At 42.3% G+C, this 18,952-nt stretch overlaps 1 protein-coding gene across 2 annotated transcripts in view; it reads left to right on the plus strand.

The window, feature by feature from the left end:
* The window catches only part of SHTN1 (shootin 1), a 55,767-nt gene that overhangs the window by 32,408 nt on the left and 4,407 nt on the right, over nt 1-18,952 (plus strand). Inside the window, exons 9-16 of one of the 2 annotated variants that reach the window (XM_063163129.1) lie at nt 1,606-1,752; nt 3,020-3,173; nt 4,211-4,316; nt 6,419-6,501; nt 9,342-9,454; nt 10,129-10,182; nt 12,908-13,028; nt 13,939-14,122. In XM_063163129.1, the coding sequence (XP_063019199.1) occupies nt 1,606-1,752; nt 3,020-3,173; nt 4,211-4,316; nt 6,419-6,501; nt 9,342-9,454; nt 10,129-10,182; nt 12,908-13,028; nt 13,939-14,122 (962 nt within the window). The remainder of the gene's footprint in view (nt 1-1,605; nt 1,753-3,019; nt 3,174-4,210; nt 4,317-6,418; nt 6,502-9,341; nt 9,455-10,128; nt 10,183-12,907; nt 13,029-13,938; nt 14,123-18,952) is intronic. The other variant, XM_063163131.1, reaches the window with a different exon arrangement.

Raw genomic sequence — 18,952 nt, forward strand, 5'->3', positions numbered from 1 at the left:
ATTGGTTTGACTGGTGGGGACAGAGAGCTGATGTCCAGTGCACATTTGACTTTGCACTGTCAGCAGTTTGGTCCTGTTTGCTGTATAACAAATTGCAGCACCAGCGCCCACGTTCATCATTTCCTCTCCATCAAATGCTTCCAGTGCTTTGCTGCCTGCCCCCCTGGCACAGCTTTGCCCAGTGGAGTGTTCACTGCAGGTTTTTGGTGTTAGGGCTGCATCAGTTGACTCCTCCTGGCATGCAGGGTCACACAGGCTGCCAGGGCAGGGAAAAGTTCAGTGATTTTCTCAGTCTGTCTGCACAGAGCTGCTTGCTGGGAAGGCTCAGCTGAAGTGTCTGTGCAAAGAATGCTTGCCACAAGCATCAGCTCATACTTAATATCTAATTGTATTAAATTAAATAAATCACAGAGCACTGCAGTGGCACCAGAGGGGAAGAAACCATGTGTTGTTTCTGTAATTCTGGTTTGTGAATAAACAGAATGGGAATCTGAAAAGATGTCACAGCACTTTTATATTTCTAATACTTCATTCTTAAAATATGTCCTTGCTTTTGCTGAGCTCTACAACAGTGTTTTTGCAGTCTGAGGGAGTACCTGCATTCTCAGGCTGTTCTCTGTGCTGCTGCCAGAAGTGGCTCTGCTGACCTGTGCACACTCACCTGAAACCTCAGCATGACCCAGTCCCTGTTTCTGCTCCAAGAACAGGCACAGCTGAGCTTGTCGAGTGGAAGCCCTCGTTGCCTGGGGGCAAACATCCACCTGAAAGAGATGTCAAGGTGCAGAACAAATTCACTAGGAATTTTTTGTTTTGGGAAGCAATCTTTTTTTTTCCTAGTTCCTGAACAGTCTGGGAGGAACAGATCTGTCAGGGTAACTGCATATGCTGACAGCGTCTGCACCTCTTAAGTGAAGCCTAGAGATGTGTGGGATTTTTTTATTAGTGTCAGGTCTCCAGACCTTTTGATTTTTGCCTGCCCCCCACAATGTATTCATTTGCAAGATCAAAAATATAACTTGGGAAGGGGAAGGAACACAAGGATTAGAACTAAAAGGCTGAAATTGTCCTAAAAAGCCTTTTCCCAGGGCAAGTGCCTACACTGATTACACAGCCATGGACTGAAATTCGTTTCCTGAAGAAATGAGTTTCCATCATTCACATACCCAGCTCACCCTCAAGTCAGTGGCTTTATGCCAAGGCTTGCAGATGTGTTTGAGGAGATAGCTTGTGAATTCATAGACATTTTATCTTCCATCTAGAGTTCTTATAGTCTTTCCAGAGCTCCCAGCATGGGGCTCAGATTGTTCCCATTTCCAGGAAACAGAATGGAGAGATGTGTTTAAATTCTGAATGCTGCCAACATGTGGGTAATTGAGGTGTAGCAGTGGGTGGTTCTGAGCAAACACCTGGTTCCTTTCAGTGTGAGCTTAGCCCTTGTGAATTTTGCTCTCAAACTTCCTCTCCCCTTCCTTTTCAGCTTCTTACTCGTTATTTCTTCCACATTAACACAATGTTAGTATCTCATTTTCTTTCCAGTTGCCATTTTAGCATCAGACTGTGCTTGCCTGACTGTTGTTTTTCTTGGGTGTGGGCTTGTTTTGGCAGATGTTTATTGAACAAAACAAGATGAAAAGGCAGAGTCAGTTGCTTCTGCAAAATTTTGCTCCTGATCAACAGCTTTTGAAGGCTTTGGATGACAATGCTAAGCTAACCCACACATTAGAAGAAGAGAGGCTTCAACACCAGCAAAAGGTAAAGCAGAACTTCTTTTCATCTCATCTGGAAGTCTTTGAAAACCTCCTGAATTTAAGGAGTGCTGTGTCTTAATTACTTGAAATCACATCCCCTGTAAGAGCTTCGAGTTTAAAAACTTAAATTTCAGAGAAAGTTGTGATTCCCTTCTGAGTCACTGTTCAGATATGAGTACAGAACTCAGAGGCTCCTGAGCCTGAAGAGGCTCTGGTTTAGGCAAGTATTTTATTCTGGGTGCCAGTGAAGTGCAGTTACAAGCAGTGAGTCAGGCTCCATGAAGTGAAGAGATGGCAAGAGCATATTTTGGACATTGAGTAATGCAAAGGGTGCCTTGGGGGTATAAGGAAAGAACAGGAGGTGAGAGGTGGGCAGTGGTTTGGTTCCTGCTGAAAAAATGGATGGGGGAAAGCCAGACAGACACACTGGAGCAGGGACGTGTAAGATGAATCTGCAAAGTGCTGTGAGAAGATATAAACTGATAGGATATAAACAAATTTATTCTGTAAAACTAGACTAGATCAATCTCTTTACTGGGAGAAATCACCATTGCTTCCCAGGAAAGCCTGAAAATGAGCTTTGCTTTAGCCCTGAGGCCTTTTCCTAAAACTCTGTTAGTAGAGTAGGACTAGGGATAGGTAAAGATGTTCTTTCATTAATGCAGCAATACTAAGACTGCATTCTCAAATGCTCTGAATGAATATTTTGGAAGAATCATTTCCAGTTTATAGAAAACCTCTGCATCTTCGGCTACTTTGAAGTCTAGAACAAAATGTACATATCTGGGGAGCTGTGAAGTTGCTGCTGCTCTGCATCTGAATGCTGCCTCTGATTCAGATATTCCATAATTCCCCCACTGGCATCTGCATGAGTTGAGACAAGGGAGTTTAAATAATGAGCCTGTCAGTGGAAGCAGTAAAAGAACAAAAATGTCAACGTTCTCGTGCTTCAAATGAGGAAATGTTCTGAAATTAATTATGTGATAAAAACTCTATAAAAAGAAAAGGGAACAATGTAAAGCTTAAGTACTTTGGAGCTAAATACATATTTTAAAGAAGAGTTAAAGCAAGTTGGGATCATAACAGAAAATTCTGACATCTCTCAGAAAAATCTTTCCAGCTTTCATTCAAAATTTTTCTGGGACTTTTGCTTCACTCCTGTACTATAACATGATGTTTTCAGGCATAACTGTGCCTAGTGGGTTATTTGTCAACAGGAGGGACAGAAAATGTCTTTTATTGTGATGAATGCTCTTGTTTGCCAACTGCAGATTAAAGAATTAGAAGAGCAGCTAGAGAATCAGTCACTGCACAAGGAGATTGGTCGCCTTAAACAGCAACTAGAACTTCTGGAAGAAGATAAAAAAGAACTGGAGCAGAAGTGTCAGCATGCAGAAGAAAAAGCTAGAGACCTAAAGCACTCAGGTAAAACCGTGTAATAACTTTGATTTTAGGCGTAAGGTGTGTGTGTGTGCTTGGTGCACATCTGCATTTGAGACCCTAGAAACTTTTGCGTAGCTGTGACCCAGAGCTTTGCTTCATTAGACAAAGTACAGCAGCTGCCTTCATCTGCAGAACAACTGTGTCCAAAATGTGTGTGAAGGAATAACCCTGTAAAACTTCTGTAAAGGAACAAAAATCCTGTGGTTAGGTTGCCCTGAGTCTTACAGATGGATAAATATATGGGAATAGGTGTCTGTGTGAAAGACACAAAAGATTATGCCTGGACTTTAAAGTCATTCAGTTGATTTTTAATTTTTTTTACCTTTTAAAATTTAAAAGCAAGCTTAAAATGCTGCAATTTTAATTGAATCCATCATTGTAAGAACAAAGAACCATATCCACTTTGGAAATCATGTTCTTACTTCTCCCATAATCTACTGCACACAAAACAGTTGCTAAGGATTTTTATAACTAAAAGAAATTTTGGATTTTTTTTCTCTGTTTCTGCCCATCCCCAGTTAATTATATTTGACAGCATTTCAAGCACAGAAAAGTAATTTCTGCATTTTAGGTCTGACATGAAAACAGGAGAGAAAAAAATCCATTTTACCACGACCCAATTTCACCCATTTTTATGGAGAAAGCCCACACCACCAGCAAGACAGAGACAGGTCTGGAGGTTGAAATTGTCCATTTCTTTGATCTCCTGTTAGTTCATTCTCAAATACAACCTCTGGTACACTGTTGCAGAAATGGGACCAAGTTTTCCTTGCTCTGTCATTTTATATGAAGAGTCCTGTGTGAGGGAGAGTTTCAGTGGTAACTCAGGTTGGAGGCAGCTGTTCAAATGGGAATCCTGTGCTTTGTTCTTGGTAGAAAATGTCAAAAAATTGACGTTGGGCAGTTGTGTGGTTTACTCTTGTTTGTTCTTTAGTCAATTAGTAGAGTTTTTTTCTCAAAGCTGGTTCGCAGAGGGGATGAGAGAGCTGACTGTGGTTTGTTTCTTCGCCCCCGTGCAGTTGATGAGCTCCAGAAGCGAATCCAGCAGTCTGAAAATCCTGCTCCGCCTCCGCCACCTCCTCCTCCGCCTCCTCTCCCTCCTCCTCCTCCTCCCAACCCCATCCGGTGAGTGCTCCCAGTCAGGGCAGGGCAGAGACAGCTCCTTCATCACTGGCATCCAGGCAGGAACGGTGTGTTCAAAGCAAAAAAGGCTTTCTCCACCCGTGTGGGGCTCCTGAGCTGCAGTGTGGCCGCGTTTCTCCTCCCCGAGAAAAGCAAGGCGCAACTTCCCGAGGAGATTTGTGGGAATCGCAGCAGGGAAACTCAGAGAAAGGAAAAAAAAAATCTTATCTCATTGGCTGTGCCTGTGTTTGTGCAGAAGTGGAATGCAATATGGAGATTGTTTACCCTGAGTGAGGGGGTTTTGTGTCCAGGCTGTTGGTCAGCAGTCAGTCACAAGATTCTGTGCAGTTCAGCTGAGTGGAGTTGAGTGCTTGAGCAGATTCAGTGTAATATAATATAAAATAATATAGTATAATGAAGTAATTAATTAGCCTCCTGATACCAGTGGAGTCAGATGCATCATTTTCTCCCCACTGTATTTACTATACTTACTATTTACTGTATTACTGCAGGACATGCTCAGTGCCCCACCTGCCCCCAGACTTAACATCCAGGCCAATTCTGAGCAGTGCCTGCCTTGCCAAGCCTAGCAGACTGTCTAGACTGTGATTTTGGAGGAGGAGGGATACCTGTCTCCTCTAAATTTAGGAGATTTTTTTTTTCCTATTCACCTGATAGCTGTAATTATAGACTTGTGAAATGCTTTCTATTGCCAAGAAAACTCCTTTGAACCAAAGGATATGTTGGATTATTGTGTGTCCCTTCATGTCAGATACTGATGATGAAAATGCAGACTCTATTGAGTTCTCACAATTACTTTCATAAGTTAAAAAGGAGGAAAAAATAACAAATGAAAATCACCACCCAGTCATCAAGCATTTTTGGGCAAAAATATCAAAATTTGGCTTGATTTCTACAAAGGACTATAAAAGAGGATGACCAGTCTCTGCTGATGTATCAGGCATTAGACCCAAATTAATTGACAAAACATTAAAAGGCACTTAGTTAATTTTAAAAACTGCTAATCTTCACATTGTCTGCTTGGTTTTAAAAATAAATGGACTTGGATGACAATTTGAAACCTTCTGTAATAGAAATGACATCCAGGAGTCTTGTTAACTACTGTGTTAAACTTATGAATAGATCTGATTACTGGGGACAATTCATCCCTTTGTGCATCTTGCATTGTTTTTAGAAACTAAACATATTCAGGCAGATTGTGTTTGGCCTTTTGCTTCTTTTATGTCCATTAACTCATTTGGCCTGCCTGCTCCTTTCTCACTGATGGATAGCATGAATTAACTGTGTAGGAGTGTTGTGGGATTTTTCTGTTCAAATTTGTGCCCTTTACTGTTTGGAGTAGGTGAAAATATTAATTTTAAGCCCTGTCATAGCAAAGTCAGACTATTCCCTCATGCACTGTGATGTGTATGTGAATAGAAGTTGTTTTAGGACATAGGCACTGGCTACTGCATTTTTCTGGGACAGAGTTTTGACGTTTTAGGCAGGGATGTCACTGCTGGGTAAGGAATGATGTTCAGTAGGGAGTGCCTGGCCTCACTGACACATCAGATGTGCACAGGAGCTTGTATTGTTCTTGAAGATGAATCATTTGCTGGTGTGGACTTATACATTGTGAATATAGTGAGGGGATAATTATTTGACACTGTAAGAGATTACAAACTTGGAAATGGTGAGGAGATACTGATCACCATATTTAAGTGTCCTCTGGAGAACAATACTTCAACATCTACAGCTCTTCTTTCTGTTTATTATGCCAGAGCAGCTTCTGTTTGTCATGTGTCACAATGAGACCCCGGCTTTTAATATTCAAATCTGGAGTGTTTTGATTTGTGCCTAATGCCTGTTAAAAAGAAATAAATTTCTCTGGTGCATTTTGATGGGAGGCATTGTGGGGGGGTAATTCAGTGCATCTGCATTCAAGAATCATTAAATGAGTCTTTTGTGAGTGGCTGTATAATCAGGTGTAAGCAGGCTGCTGGTGTGTCATGTTCAGGCTCATTCTGGCAGTGGGGGGACCCAGGACAGAATGACAGTGGGGGCCCAGGACACAATGACAATGTGCAGTTTCATTTCCCCCCAAGGTCTCTCATGTCAATGATTCGCAAGAGATCTCACTCCAACACCAACGTGAGCAAGAAGGAGAAACCTCCTCAGCAGGAGTCAGGTATGGCTCATCCCTTCTCAGGCTGTGTGGGTTATCCTCTGGGGCTGCAGGAAAGGAGCTGGGCATAAAGATGGTGGTTCAGATGCTTCTGATTGTCAGCATTAACTACAGATCTCCACATCCAGCACAATCCCAGAAATGGGATTGCAGCCCAGGAATATGTGCACCAAGATGGGAAGTGGTATTTTTGGTACTTTAGCTTTGATATTCCTAGGAGAGGTGGCTGAGGACTCTGGGCTTGTCTGGTTCAGAGAAAAGGAGGCTGAGGAGTGACTTTATTGCTCTCTACAGCTCCTGAGGAAGGGACAGGTAGAGAGAGAGATGCTGAGCTCTTCTCTCTGGGTTCCAGTGACAGAACACATGGGAGTGTTTAAAACTGCACCAAGGAATGCTTAGACTGGACATAAGGAAGAATTTATTTATGGTGAGAATGGTCAGACACTAGAAAAGGCTTCCCAGAGAGGTGGCTGGTGCCCCAAGCTTGTAAGGTTTTGAGGCTGTAACTTTTGTTCAGCCCTGAAGTGGTCAGGCTGTTAGACCAGATGGTCACAGCTGAAACATTTTGTTGTATTCTACTCCAAATTTCCTCGAGATCCCAAGTAATTTGTGTGGCCCTCATAGCCATCTCTGCTTCCACAACTGAGCTGGTCATCAGCATCCAATTTACTTCTTCCAAAAGGATTTGAGTATGAACAGTCTTTGAGGCTGAGGTCAAAAACCTCAAGGGAACACCTGACATTTGCTGTAACTGGAGAAAAGTTGTAATCCTGCTTGAGCTGCAGCATGTGCAGGGCATTGTGCTTTTACAGGTTACCTGCAAGAGGCAGAAGACCAAACCTACAAGCATTAAACAGAGAGCAGGTTATATTCAGCATAATACAGGGAAATTTCTGAATTTCCACATGGCAATTTCTTCTGTCCAGAGCCTCTCCACAGAGCTTGTTTGTTAAATACTTAAGTTTTTGTCCCTCAATTCATATCTTGTGAAATTACCACTCAGAGTTGACTGTAATTCTAATCCTTTAATAACACTGAAAACCTAAAACAAAACAGTCTTGCACTAAGGTGGCTCTGCATGCAAAGTAACAGCTGAAATTGCATTTTATTGTTGTTAATGGAAGCTGGAAACTTAGCAGGTTGAGAACAGGAGTTAAGTACAGATTTGCAAATGACTGTGAGTGCCTGAGGAGTCAGGGCTAGTTAGACAGGCATTGCCAGTTAAATAACCAGGGGTTTTCTTGCTGTTTCTCTCTTCCTTCTGAAGCAGCAGGAGTTTGTTTTTAGTGAATTGCTTAACTCATTTGCTGCCACTTAAACAAAGAAGGGAACCTGGCTGAAATTATAGGATATAACTGTTAAAAAGACCCCTGCTGTTAGCAGACTAATGGTATGTAAGTCAGGCTGGATTGTTGCATGGAACCAACAGGAAGGAAGTGGGGGAAGGAGAGTTTTACTCCTCCCATTCTCAGGTGAGGAACTGAGGAGTGTAGTGACTTGGGCAGGTCCCTGGGGGAATTTCTGGGAACTGGTTACCAGTCTGAGAGAAACAAGGTTGTTGGTCTGGATAGAATAGTTAGAGAGATGACCTTGTCTGAGATCTCTGATGAAGGGTCAGTCTTATCTTTCAGTAGAAGTCCAATTACGGTGCCTTGATTTGTCAGAGTTCCTTGAAGCATCCTAGATGTTTTGATTACAACTTTTTGTTGAGACTGTCACAGGCAGTGATTGCGTGAAATACTGTGAAATTCACTCTTAAGTTCTCAACTCCTCATTCTTTCATTATTTATTAGGAAACTAACAGTTCTGACCTTTCTTCAATTACGTATAAACTGCTTTTCCTCTTAATAGTTGAGCTGTCCTTAAAATAAAAAAAGGGAGAAAATTCTTTCTTTATCTAGTTATTATATCAAACTTGAGTCTTGTTTTAATCCCTGTTAAGGACTTAGAATGAGTGGTTTCTATCCCATACCACCAATTAAGCTTTTATATTTGAAACAGGCTGTTTGTGAAATTAAAGGCTGACATTAAATCAACTTAGAATACATAAACCATATTTCTATGAATCATCAAGAGTACCCTGACAAGTGAGAGAGCAGAAGTCTTTTTAAAAAATTCCTGTTACATAAGGTACAAAGTTGGCAGCTTTGAATAGCATCAGCCCTATTTCTCCAAGTATTTAAGTGCTCTTCCCCCCCTCCCCTTTCTGGTATGTTAAGGGTCTTTTCTTTTGTTATCCAGAATAAGTTAACAGGCATTATTTAGGTTCATCACAGAGCTTCCTGTCATCTCAATAATTTGCAGTCCTGATACCAAATCTCTTGAGAGAGCAGCCATTTCCTTCCGTGGTATTTCAGTTTTTCCCTTTAACGTGATGCAGTGTTTTTAGGAGGGGTGGGTTTAGGCCAGGCTGAGGTGTTGGTGTGTTGTTCCTGCCAGCTCCTCAAACCCATGAGAAATGGGGGAGTCCCTGTCCTGGGGCATTATCAGCTTCTCCTGTGTCACTGCAGCTGTGGAGATTCCTGCTGAGCCCCAGTGGAAGCAGAGCTGGGTTCTTCCAGCCCCTGCTGCTTCATCCTGAGCACTGAGCTTGTGCAATTCCCAAACAGTCCTGGAGCTTTGTGTTTGTCATGATGAGGGCCCTGCTTCTGTCCAAACTTCTGCAGCTGGGCATTTGCAAAGTCAGGATGCTCAGTGCAGGGTGGAATTTTATCCTTGAGGAGCTGGGGGCAGCTGAGCTGATAGCAGAGATCCCTGTATCCAGAATGAGAACATGGTTTTCACTTTGTACCATTTCTCTGCAGCTCCTGTCTGAAATGTGATCTGTTCTTTGCCTTTTTTAGCAGGTGAAGAAGTTACAGATCTGAAGAGGCAAGCTGTGGAAGAAATGATGGACAGGATTAAAAAGGGAGTTCACCTGAGACCAGTCAACCAGTCAAGCAGGCCTAAAACAAAGGTTTGGAATAAGTAGCAAATCAATAATTTTAGCTAAGTACAGTAATTTACACTGAAAATAAACTTTTCTTTTAAATATTCAGAAGAATACATTTTCCTCCCCTCGTTTACTTGGCTTGATTTTGGATAAAATGGATTAGAGCAGCATATACCTGAAGAACAAAAAAAAAAAAAAAGAGAGAAAGCAAAAACAAACAAACAAACAACAAAAAAAAACAAACAAAAAACAATGCAAATGAAGGCAGCAGTAAGTAAGTAAAGGCCAGTTTCTTTGACACATAAAAGAAGCTTGTAAACAAACAGCTGCTAAGAAACAAAAAGCACAGAGAGAATACCTGAAGTGGTTAAAGGGGATGATCAACAAGTGGGCTGCATTAACACATTTTTTTTTCTTTTATGCAACACAACTTATACGTGGATGTGGCTACTATAGAACATTGCTTACCTCCTTCACAAAAGCATAATCTTTATTTGAGTCTGTGGCTCACAGTGCTGAGAGCTGAGGCTCTTCTCTTCATCTGAGTAAGGAAACAGATGGAGTGTTAGTCCTGTGCCCGGGAGAGGAGGGGACAGGAATGTCACTCAGCCCCTGGGTGAGGTCTGTCTGCAGGTACAGAGTCTGTCCTGGGCCACTTCATGTGGCTTTTAACATTTGTGTCTTGTGTTTGCTTACAGCCAGAAACACCAAAGCCCTCTGAAAGTGCAATGAAAGAACTAAAAGGGATTCTGGTAAGAGGAAACTTTCGTATTAAATTTCATTTTCTTCTCATTGAGCTGGCAGGGCCTTCTGTGCAAACTGTGAAACTTCTGCACTTTGGGTTGAAGCCATAAAAGCAAATTCCCCAGTTCCACCTTTGATTTGGTTTGACTTAAGGACTTAAGGAGAATTAGTTTTTGCACTCCTCTCTGGGTTTGTGTGCTCCTGCCACTAGAGGGGATTTTGTGGTCTGTGTCTGCCATAGATTGTTTGGAAAAATTCCAAATACTCACAGTGGGGATGCTTAAGGATGGAGGATACCTAGTCCAAAGTAAAGCCCCTGGACTGCACATACAGTATTTGCAGAGTTGTGCTCATCAACTGGTCTCCTTCCTGTGGCACCAGATTTCTTGTCAGCATAGGTGAGGTTTAAATAAAGCAATAGCTCTGGTCTATCTGCATTTATATGTGGAAAAAATGGATTCTGAATAGCTGTCCATATAACCCCTTACCACAAAATAAAAACATTAGGCATGTTTGGTCCAGCTGAGAGCAATGTGCTCCTGTTGTGTCCTTTACTCAAGTCATTGCTTGTTGCTTCTTTTGCACAAGAGCTGAAATTGTGTCAGAAGGAGCTGTAGTTCTTGCTCCCTGGCTTCTGTAACCCTGAAACTTTTGAGGTGCCACTTTGGCAGGTGAAATTCTGCCAGTTTTGAGGCAAAATGCTTCACTTCCACTCTAGAAGGTGAAGCTCATCATTCTCATCACCCTGTGGTTAAACAGCCCATACAAAAAACACTTCAGTGGTGTTTTGGGGGATGCAAGGCAGTACAGCAGAGTGGGATTTAAAATCACCAGTGATGGGTTAAAGTTGCTGTTCTCCAGTCATGTGAAAGCAGGGGAAGAAGGGAAGAAATGGTCTAGAGAGTCACCAGACCCTAATGCTGAGCCCTAATTAGAGGGACACTTCATTAAATGTGGCAGTAAATAGGAAAGGAATAAAATGCAACAGTGAGAGTGTTCTTTAAGCAGAATTCCATAATTAGAGGAGTGGTGTGCTGTTTGCACAGTAGTGAGGGTCGGACAGGGCTGTCCTGCCCAGGCTCCTTTCTCCAGCAGCTGTTTTGTTTCTCCAGCACTGTGTCACTGACACCAGGGAAGCTGGACTGTGCACTCAGGGGGAGCAGGGAGAATCCTGCAGGCCCTGCATGTCTGCGCCAGGCTCCTTGCCTTTGAGCCTCTCAGGGTATTTGCAGTGCACGACAAACTGGATAAAATGCAGCTCCAGTCTGTTCTTGAGAGCAGTGATTATGCACAGTCAGACAACAAACATGGGGGTGGAATGTGATGGAGTAAACATTTGTTGTTACTATGCTAATTATGCATTTTGTGTAGACCTCCATATAATTGTTACAAACAAAACACATTTATGCTGTGCAAATTCCAGAGTTTGAGTGACTCCCTTTTTTAAGTTGCTTTTGTACATGTACATTTGTACAGATCTGGGGCATACTACTAATGAATAACCTGCTCAGTTAAATTTCAAATAGTTTTGAAAGAAAATGTTTTAACTTCTAGGCAGGAGTGAAGAATTAAGGGCTTCTCTGCAGGGCTCCTGAAAATAGGACAGCTTTTGCAACTTGCATTGTTATTTCCTTGGCTATTTCTGATCAAAGGTTATGTGCTTATCAACAAAAGATGTCAATAGAATGTTATTTATGATCTGGTAAAATGCTGTATGAATCTGACATGTTTTGGAAGGCTGAATAAATAAGATTTATGGAAAGACTCAGAGGGAAAATGAAATAGTATATGGGCACCAAATTTCCAGTTGCATTATAAACATTTTGGGCAAATTTTACAATCAAGTATGTTCTGATCCAACAACTGATTTTTGGGAGTGGGGAAATGCATGCGGTATGCACTAAATGTGTGTTTAAATTCATGTAGGCAAGTTTGTGAAGTTTTTCAGGCTTTGCTTAAAGCCTCTTTTCCACCCACTTTAAGAAAAGTGCTCCTGGACTTGCAGCTTCACTGATACCACATGCTGGCCTTGGCACAAGGCAGTAATAGCATTTATTTATGTATTTATTAATAGCATTTATTTAATAATATTTATTAATATAATTTATTTATGTTCTGTATGTATAAAAAACTGTTTCAGCTTGAGATCTAACTCTGTGCAAAAGAGTATATAGACATAGAGTATATAGTATATAGACATAGAGTCAGGTTTATGGCAGATCAGTTACATTACAGGATATCATCTGCTGCAGCTGTAGCTGGTAAATACTGGCTTCTGCACATGTATACACCAGGATGCAGCAACACAGGACAGTGTTAAAATATAAAACCCACTGGAGCAGCAAAAGATGGATCTTTGGCTCTTTGTTAGCAGAGGTTAATTATGTGCATGATGACTCTCCAGCAGTTCCTTAAGATCCTTCACACGTTAAGATGGAGGAAGTTGGCAGTTTCCCACAAACATCAGAATTTGTTCATCAGTGGCAGGGCCAGGGCATCTCTCTTCAGCCTGATATCACTCCCCTCATGTGTAGTGAGTGTGGTTTGTCCCTGCATCACGAATCCAGGTCAAGGTGAGCTGTGGGGAGTGAATTCCAGCTGCTCCTGCTGTACCAATGGCAGAGCCTGGCAGCTGCTCTGGAGCTGCAGTGTGAAAGATTCTGAAGCTGTGCACACGAGCTGCTTGGCGTCATCTGTCCTCAGAGAGCTTCTCCTGACTTTCTCTTGCTGCAGGAAACCCTGAATAAATCCACCAGTTCCCGGAGCCTGAAGTCCCTGGAGACAGACAGCGGTGAAACGGAGCTGGAGCGAGTCCTGCGGCGCCGGAAAGTGACCACTGAGCAGGACAGTGGCAGTGAGTGCTGCCCCTCAGGAGTCCCCTCCCCTCCCTGCACCCAGGGACTCCTGAGCCTTCACATGCCCTTCCAGACCACTGCCATTGCAGCCACTAGGAGAACTTCACCTTCTTCTTCTTCTTCCCTGTCTCACCTGTTGCTTTTCATCCCATTTTCTCCAAGAGATGCTTCTGTCAGGATTTTATGCACACACAGACACATAAATTCCTCTTTCCATCCTGGAGCTCAGATGTTATTTGCTTGAACCTTGTCTCTGCTTTGCTCTATTTCTGGTCACATCTCACAGTAGGCACTAGGGAGAGTATATTCTCATAGGGGCACTGGCATTGCACCAGCATCAAACCATGACAGACCTACTGTGAAAATTCTCTTGAGAGTAATGCTGGCCAGAGAAATGAGATTTAGGAGTGGTGATTTGAATTAACCTCTTCTGCAGACCAGTGGTCTCCAGTTTTTATGCTGTGCTTTACTGTCATCTTCTGTAAGAAACTGTTGATGTTCTGCTTGGCTGCAAACACAATTTGTACAAATGTGAGTCTGTGGCTGGTTTGAATGTCACTGTAGAGCTTTATCTTGGATTTGCAGACAGCTCACTGGCTCCTCATTAGTACTGGGAGCAGCTTTTCTGCAGTCAGGCTGGGAGAGCACCAGAGCTGTGCCTGGGTGGGGCTGGGGGCAGCAGGGCTCGTCCCCCCAGAAGGCAGGAGGATCAACACAGCAAGTGCTGCCTGTGGTACAAGGAAGGGAGAGCAGGAGCTGGAAATGAAGTATTTTGACATTCTCTTGCACTGGATGCTGTTCATTAAAATTCCATTTTGATTTCTGCAGTTAGTTGAGTTCTGCTCTGCTCTTGTGTTGTTTCCAGACCAATCTAGGTAACAGAAGCATTAAACTTTCTTTGGATTTTAGATCCCACTGGAATCCTGGCCACATCAGAATCAAAGTCTCTGCCTGTGCTGGGTTCAGGAGCCAGTGCCCCACAGGCAGCACTGAACCAGAAAGATGTGGAGACAGATTTCACTTCCAAAGTACCCAACTCAGGTCCTGTCCCCAGCCAGCCTAAGGGTGCTACGGGCTCCAAGCCTACTTTACAGTAAGTAGAACATGAATTTCTAGATACGTTGTAGTACAAGATGTGTTTGGGAAGTGATTTAATATCAGTTTTAGTTAACAAGATAAATGCACAGTCTGCAGCTGTTTACCACCGACTCCCCAGATAATTTGCATCTCATGTGAAAGGAGAAATTAAATTCTCTTTAATGAAGTTCTTTTCCTCTAAAACCTGTGAACATTCTCAAAAAAAAATAGTTCATTTTCTCTGTCAAAAAAAAAAGCCTCAAGAGATTTGAAGAATCACAAGGTTAAAGGTTTTTTCCATATCCTGAAGAGGGATGATAGTTATATTGTTAACTCTTGATTAAAAGTTGTTCTGGCAAATATTCCAAAAAAATACAATCATGTGCGTCATCTTGGTCTATATGCTGGTGTGCAGGGCAGTTTCTGTTGAACCAAAACAAGTCCTGACTATTACTCTTAAAAATGTGTTGGTAAAAAGGTTGAATTACCTTGAAATCTCAAGTTAAAAAAAAAAAAAAGGTGCTGCATTTGCACAGATGGGCAGCAGAATCTTCAGAATCTTTCATCACAGCAAACTGAAGACCTGAAACCAGCCTCAGAGTTAAATCTACTTCAGCAATATTTATTTCAGATTCCCTGCAGGATTGGTTTGTTCTCCAACAGTACCAGGCTCCTTTTGGAATTGGGCTGTGCACTTGCTTCTGCTGCCTTGCCAGGTTGCTTGTCAGTTTGTCATTTCAAGAAAAGGAAAGAGATGAGACAAATCAGATTGGCAAAATATTGTAGTTATGGCTAATTAAACTCCTGATTTCCTGCTCTGTCAGTTAGAAAACTCATACCACCAGTACCTATTCTAGCAAGTCTTCGTTGTTTTGTTCAGAGGAAGAAGTCATGACAAATGAGCTGAATATTCAGTTTGCATGTATTTTTATGAACTGATACTTCACTCTTATGCAGGTACTTTCATCATTTATTTTTGAGTGGATAAAGAACCCAATTTCCTTTTGTGCTCTGCAGTTGTATTTAATTCCCACAGAGAATTAAAAGCAGAATGCAATTTTCACTCATATGCATTTTCCCCTTTCATTTAAGTATCCTTAGAAGAAAAATGATCTTCATTTTAATTTAATCAGAAAGATGAAGATATTTTCAGCAGTTGTTTAGGCATGAATAATGCCATTGCATTTTCTTGAGCAGCTACCCTTGACAGAAAGGTGAGGTTGATCCTGAAAATTGTGTTTGTAGTTTGTGGATTTCTGTGATTTGGAACAAACCAGAAAACACAAGACAACTCCTGCCACCTTTTGTGTACCTTTATTTCAACGAACTAAGTGGAAATTGCATTTACAAGAAAGGAAATGAAATAATTGCAGGCCCCAAGGTCTCTCAGAATGCGTGGTGAATTGGCTGTGGAAAGGATCTTGTGCTGACAGTCACAGTTGTTATGTGTTAGAAAAGCATATGTGAAGCTCAGTTTATTTCTCAGCTTGCCTATTCGGTGACATCCCAAAAGACACATTTCACTTGAATTTATCTGTTTAAAGCATTAAAACAAATGTGGTGGGCCAGAGTCCTCAGTGCTGCAGGGCTTGCTTGCTCTGAGTCACTGGTGTAAACCTGCTGAATTGGGAACACTCATCCTTGGGGATGGATTTCCAGGAGAGAGGAGGTGCTGGGGCTCTCCTCCTCTTGTGTGCCAGGCTGGCAGGAGGAGCAGGGATAACCTGCAGGCCCCACACCACAGTACAGAGCAGCTGCTTTGCTTTTCTCTCCTGGGGGCTGTTTGCAGCAGGGGTTGGTAGAAGCAGCCTCCAGACTCTGGGGTGTGAAAGCTGTTGGAAGCAGGGCTCCTCGGAAGCAGGCAGCAGAGGGCAGTTCCTCTGGCCAGCAGCTCTCACAACTCAGCTCTGTAACCAGGCAGTTTTCTGGATTTCCCTACAAGCAGCTTAGTTTGGATCAGCAGAGCACTTCTGAAGCAAATCTCACTATTGTCTGTGCTTGCCATGCTTTGATTTGTAATCTGGAGTGCCCCTAGTGCATCCTGGATCCCTGGATTCATGGCATGAGTGAAGCTAAACCAGGGCATGTGATCCATCCATGGTTTTGGATGTCCTGGGGGGGCACACAGTGAATCACCCTGAGCTGTGTGCCCTGCACCAGGGGCTGCTCCCTCCACACTCTGCTCCTGTTGCATTCCCTAAAGGACAAACAGTGCCCTGCCTGGACTGGATACCCTGCAGGAGAAATCCTCTTCTTATTCCCACCTGAGATTAAAAGATGCAGCTCCCATCATTTGCAATTCCTTGCAACCTAACCAAGGTGGGACTTGTTAATATGTTTGCAGCAGCAGCTGAGCAAACCTTTCCCATCACAGGGAGCACTGCATGTCTCATCATTGCCAGGTGTCTCTTGCAGGGCAGGGTTTATTCTTTTCTCTTCACCTAGATTTTAATGTACAACTTGCTATAGAAAGAGTTCAGAGCCCCTAGGTGAGGTGTTATTTCAGTGCAAGAGGTTCTTGTGTGTCTGAAGCCATTAAGGAGATGGTTTGGAATGTGTGAAATTTTGCTGAGGTGGTGCTTAGGGGGGAGACATCAGTAATTGTGTCCTGTAGAGAAACTGAGGCCTCACCTGAGTGTGCAGGTAACTTCCTCTGCAGATCTCTTCCCCAGTGTTTAACCCAGCATGAGTGTAATTTTGGGACAGCTGCTTAGAAGAGGTGACAATTTCCTTTCCTTGGCAGCAAAGCCAGTTCCCATGACCCCTGCAGTGTGTGGGCACAGAAGGGAAAGGTGTGTCTGGCCCTGCCCCTGGGGTTTGGGTTTTTTGGTGGGGTTTTTTCAGCACTTGGTAAACATTGTGTTTCTGGGGTGCAGAGTTCTCTGCTGACAGAGTGCACCACAGAGAGGGTTAGTCTTAATCTGATGATTTTATACAATTAAAGGATTTGTCCTCCCTCTCCCAGCTGTAATCTTAGTACCCCAAATCATCCACCAGCTCTGCAGGGAGCAGCTCAGCCTCAGCTGGAATGAACTGCAAAGGTTTTCCAGTGCAGCTTGAACGTGGCAATTTAGTTCAAACAACAGATGAAGAAAACAATGGGATGTTCTGGGAGTTGGAGGTCTCCTCAGTCTTAACTGTTTTAAAAGCCACTGAGGCATTTTTCTTAGCTTGTACTCTTTGTGTGCCCTCTCAGTGCAGGCAGAAGCTCTCCAAGATTCTTCATTTAAGTAAATTTTCTGATCTTTTTGAGCTGTTCCAAAAGAAGCACCTGAAAGTGGGAACAATGTCCGTGCTAAAGATTTTCTGCAGTTCTGTCCTGCTGCCTGCTGTGCTGGCCCCCTTTGTACTCAGCTGGGTTCAGCAGGGGCATTCTGAAATGGAGAAGGTTTCTTGCCTTCCCTCACAGATGTCTGGTGGCACTGGTACTTCAGTAGGGAGCAGAGGGCCCATTCACCACTGTCACTGTGAATATTCCCTATAATCACGGCTGGACTAATACTGGTAGGGCTGTGATGGAATTCTTTGTTCAGCTCAGACTTTCAAAACTTGGAATTGGTGTTTTTTACTGTTGCTCAGTATTAGCCTGTGCTCTTCTCTGGTTTATTCTACTACCTTGTTAAGAATTCTGAAATAACAGACACATGTGCAGTTTTTTGCTTTTATTCTCAATGAGTACTGGCATAAAATTCTGTTTTCTAATGGATACATATTACAATGATTTTACAATGATTTCATGAATAGAACACTGACCCAGGTTAAATAATGCCAAGGTTCTAATATTACCAGAGGAAACAAAGAAAATCCAAGTCTCAGTTGACAATCTGATCCTTAGTTTGTCCTTTTGTACTCCTACTGTAAATTTTATGCAAAGGTCACAGCAGTGCTACGTCACAGGCTTCAGTAACCCTTTAGTATTTACACTTTCTGTAGGTTCTGTAACTATATAAACAGAACAGATTGCTTCTGATATTCTTACATTAAAAAGCATGGAACATTGCATATCCCAGAGAATTAATCTCAAATGCATTTCTCATCTAAGTCCATATTTCACAGTGCAGATTTGATGTGTTTAGTCATTAAAAAATACATGCAAACTTGTGAGCAACTGTGTGTGCATGAGTACAATAGAACTAGGGTCTCGATTTCTGGTTTAAATATAAAGCTGGACAAATAACAGGAATATTGATAACAGCATTAATAATCTCAGTGAGGGAAAAGCTCTGCACAGAACTGAATGCAAATACCTTGGCTGGACAAAATTGAGTTTTTCAGAACTGTAGCAAACTCTGTCTTTGCTCATTGCTTTTCCCAGCTTTATTTGTATGAGTAGATGCTGTTTTTTGAAAAGGAGCACCAAAATTATGTTCATTTTTCCCACTGAAACATTCTGCTCTTGGCAAACTGTTGAAAGTAAGCTGTGAATAACTGATAAATAGGGTTAATAATTTTTAACAACGCCTCAGCTGTAACAGCAGCATTGTCAGGCTGGTGCTGCACCAGTGTGAAGGATTTGAAGAAGGCAATACTGGTACAACAAAGTCAGATAGTAATTCTTATTTTTATGCTGCAAACACTGATTTAATCACCGGTTTTCTCCATTAAACTACTTTATATCGACATCTTTCATTTTTCTGTCCTTTGAAGGTGGTAAATATGATTGCCATTTTATCCATTTTTGTTACAAATGAAACAGACTTCAGAGCGTTTGGCTGTGCATCAGTTGTTGGAATGCTGCCATACACTAATGCAGACTCCCCACTGTGAGCCCAGTGAAGAATTATACTTTGATTCACCAGATTGTATTAAATAGTCCAGCTGTTGGGATTTGAAAGATAGTTACCTC

The sequence above is a fragment of the Melospiza melodia genome, chromosome 9 (genome assembly GCF_035770615.1).
Source record: "Melospiza melodia melodia isolate bMelMel2 chromosome 9, bMelMel2.pri, whole genome shotgun sequence".
Classification (NCBI taxonomy): Eukaryota; Metazoa; Chordata; class Aves; order Passeriformes; family Passerellidae; genus Melospiza; species Melospiza melodia.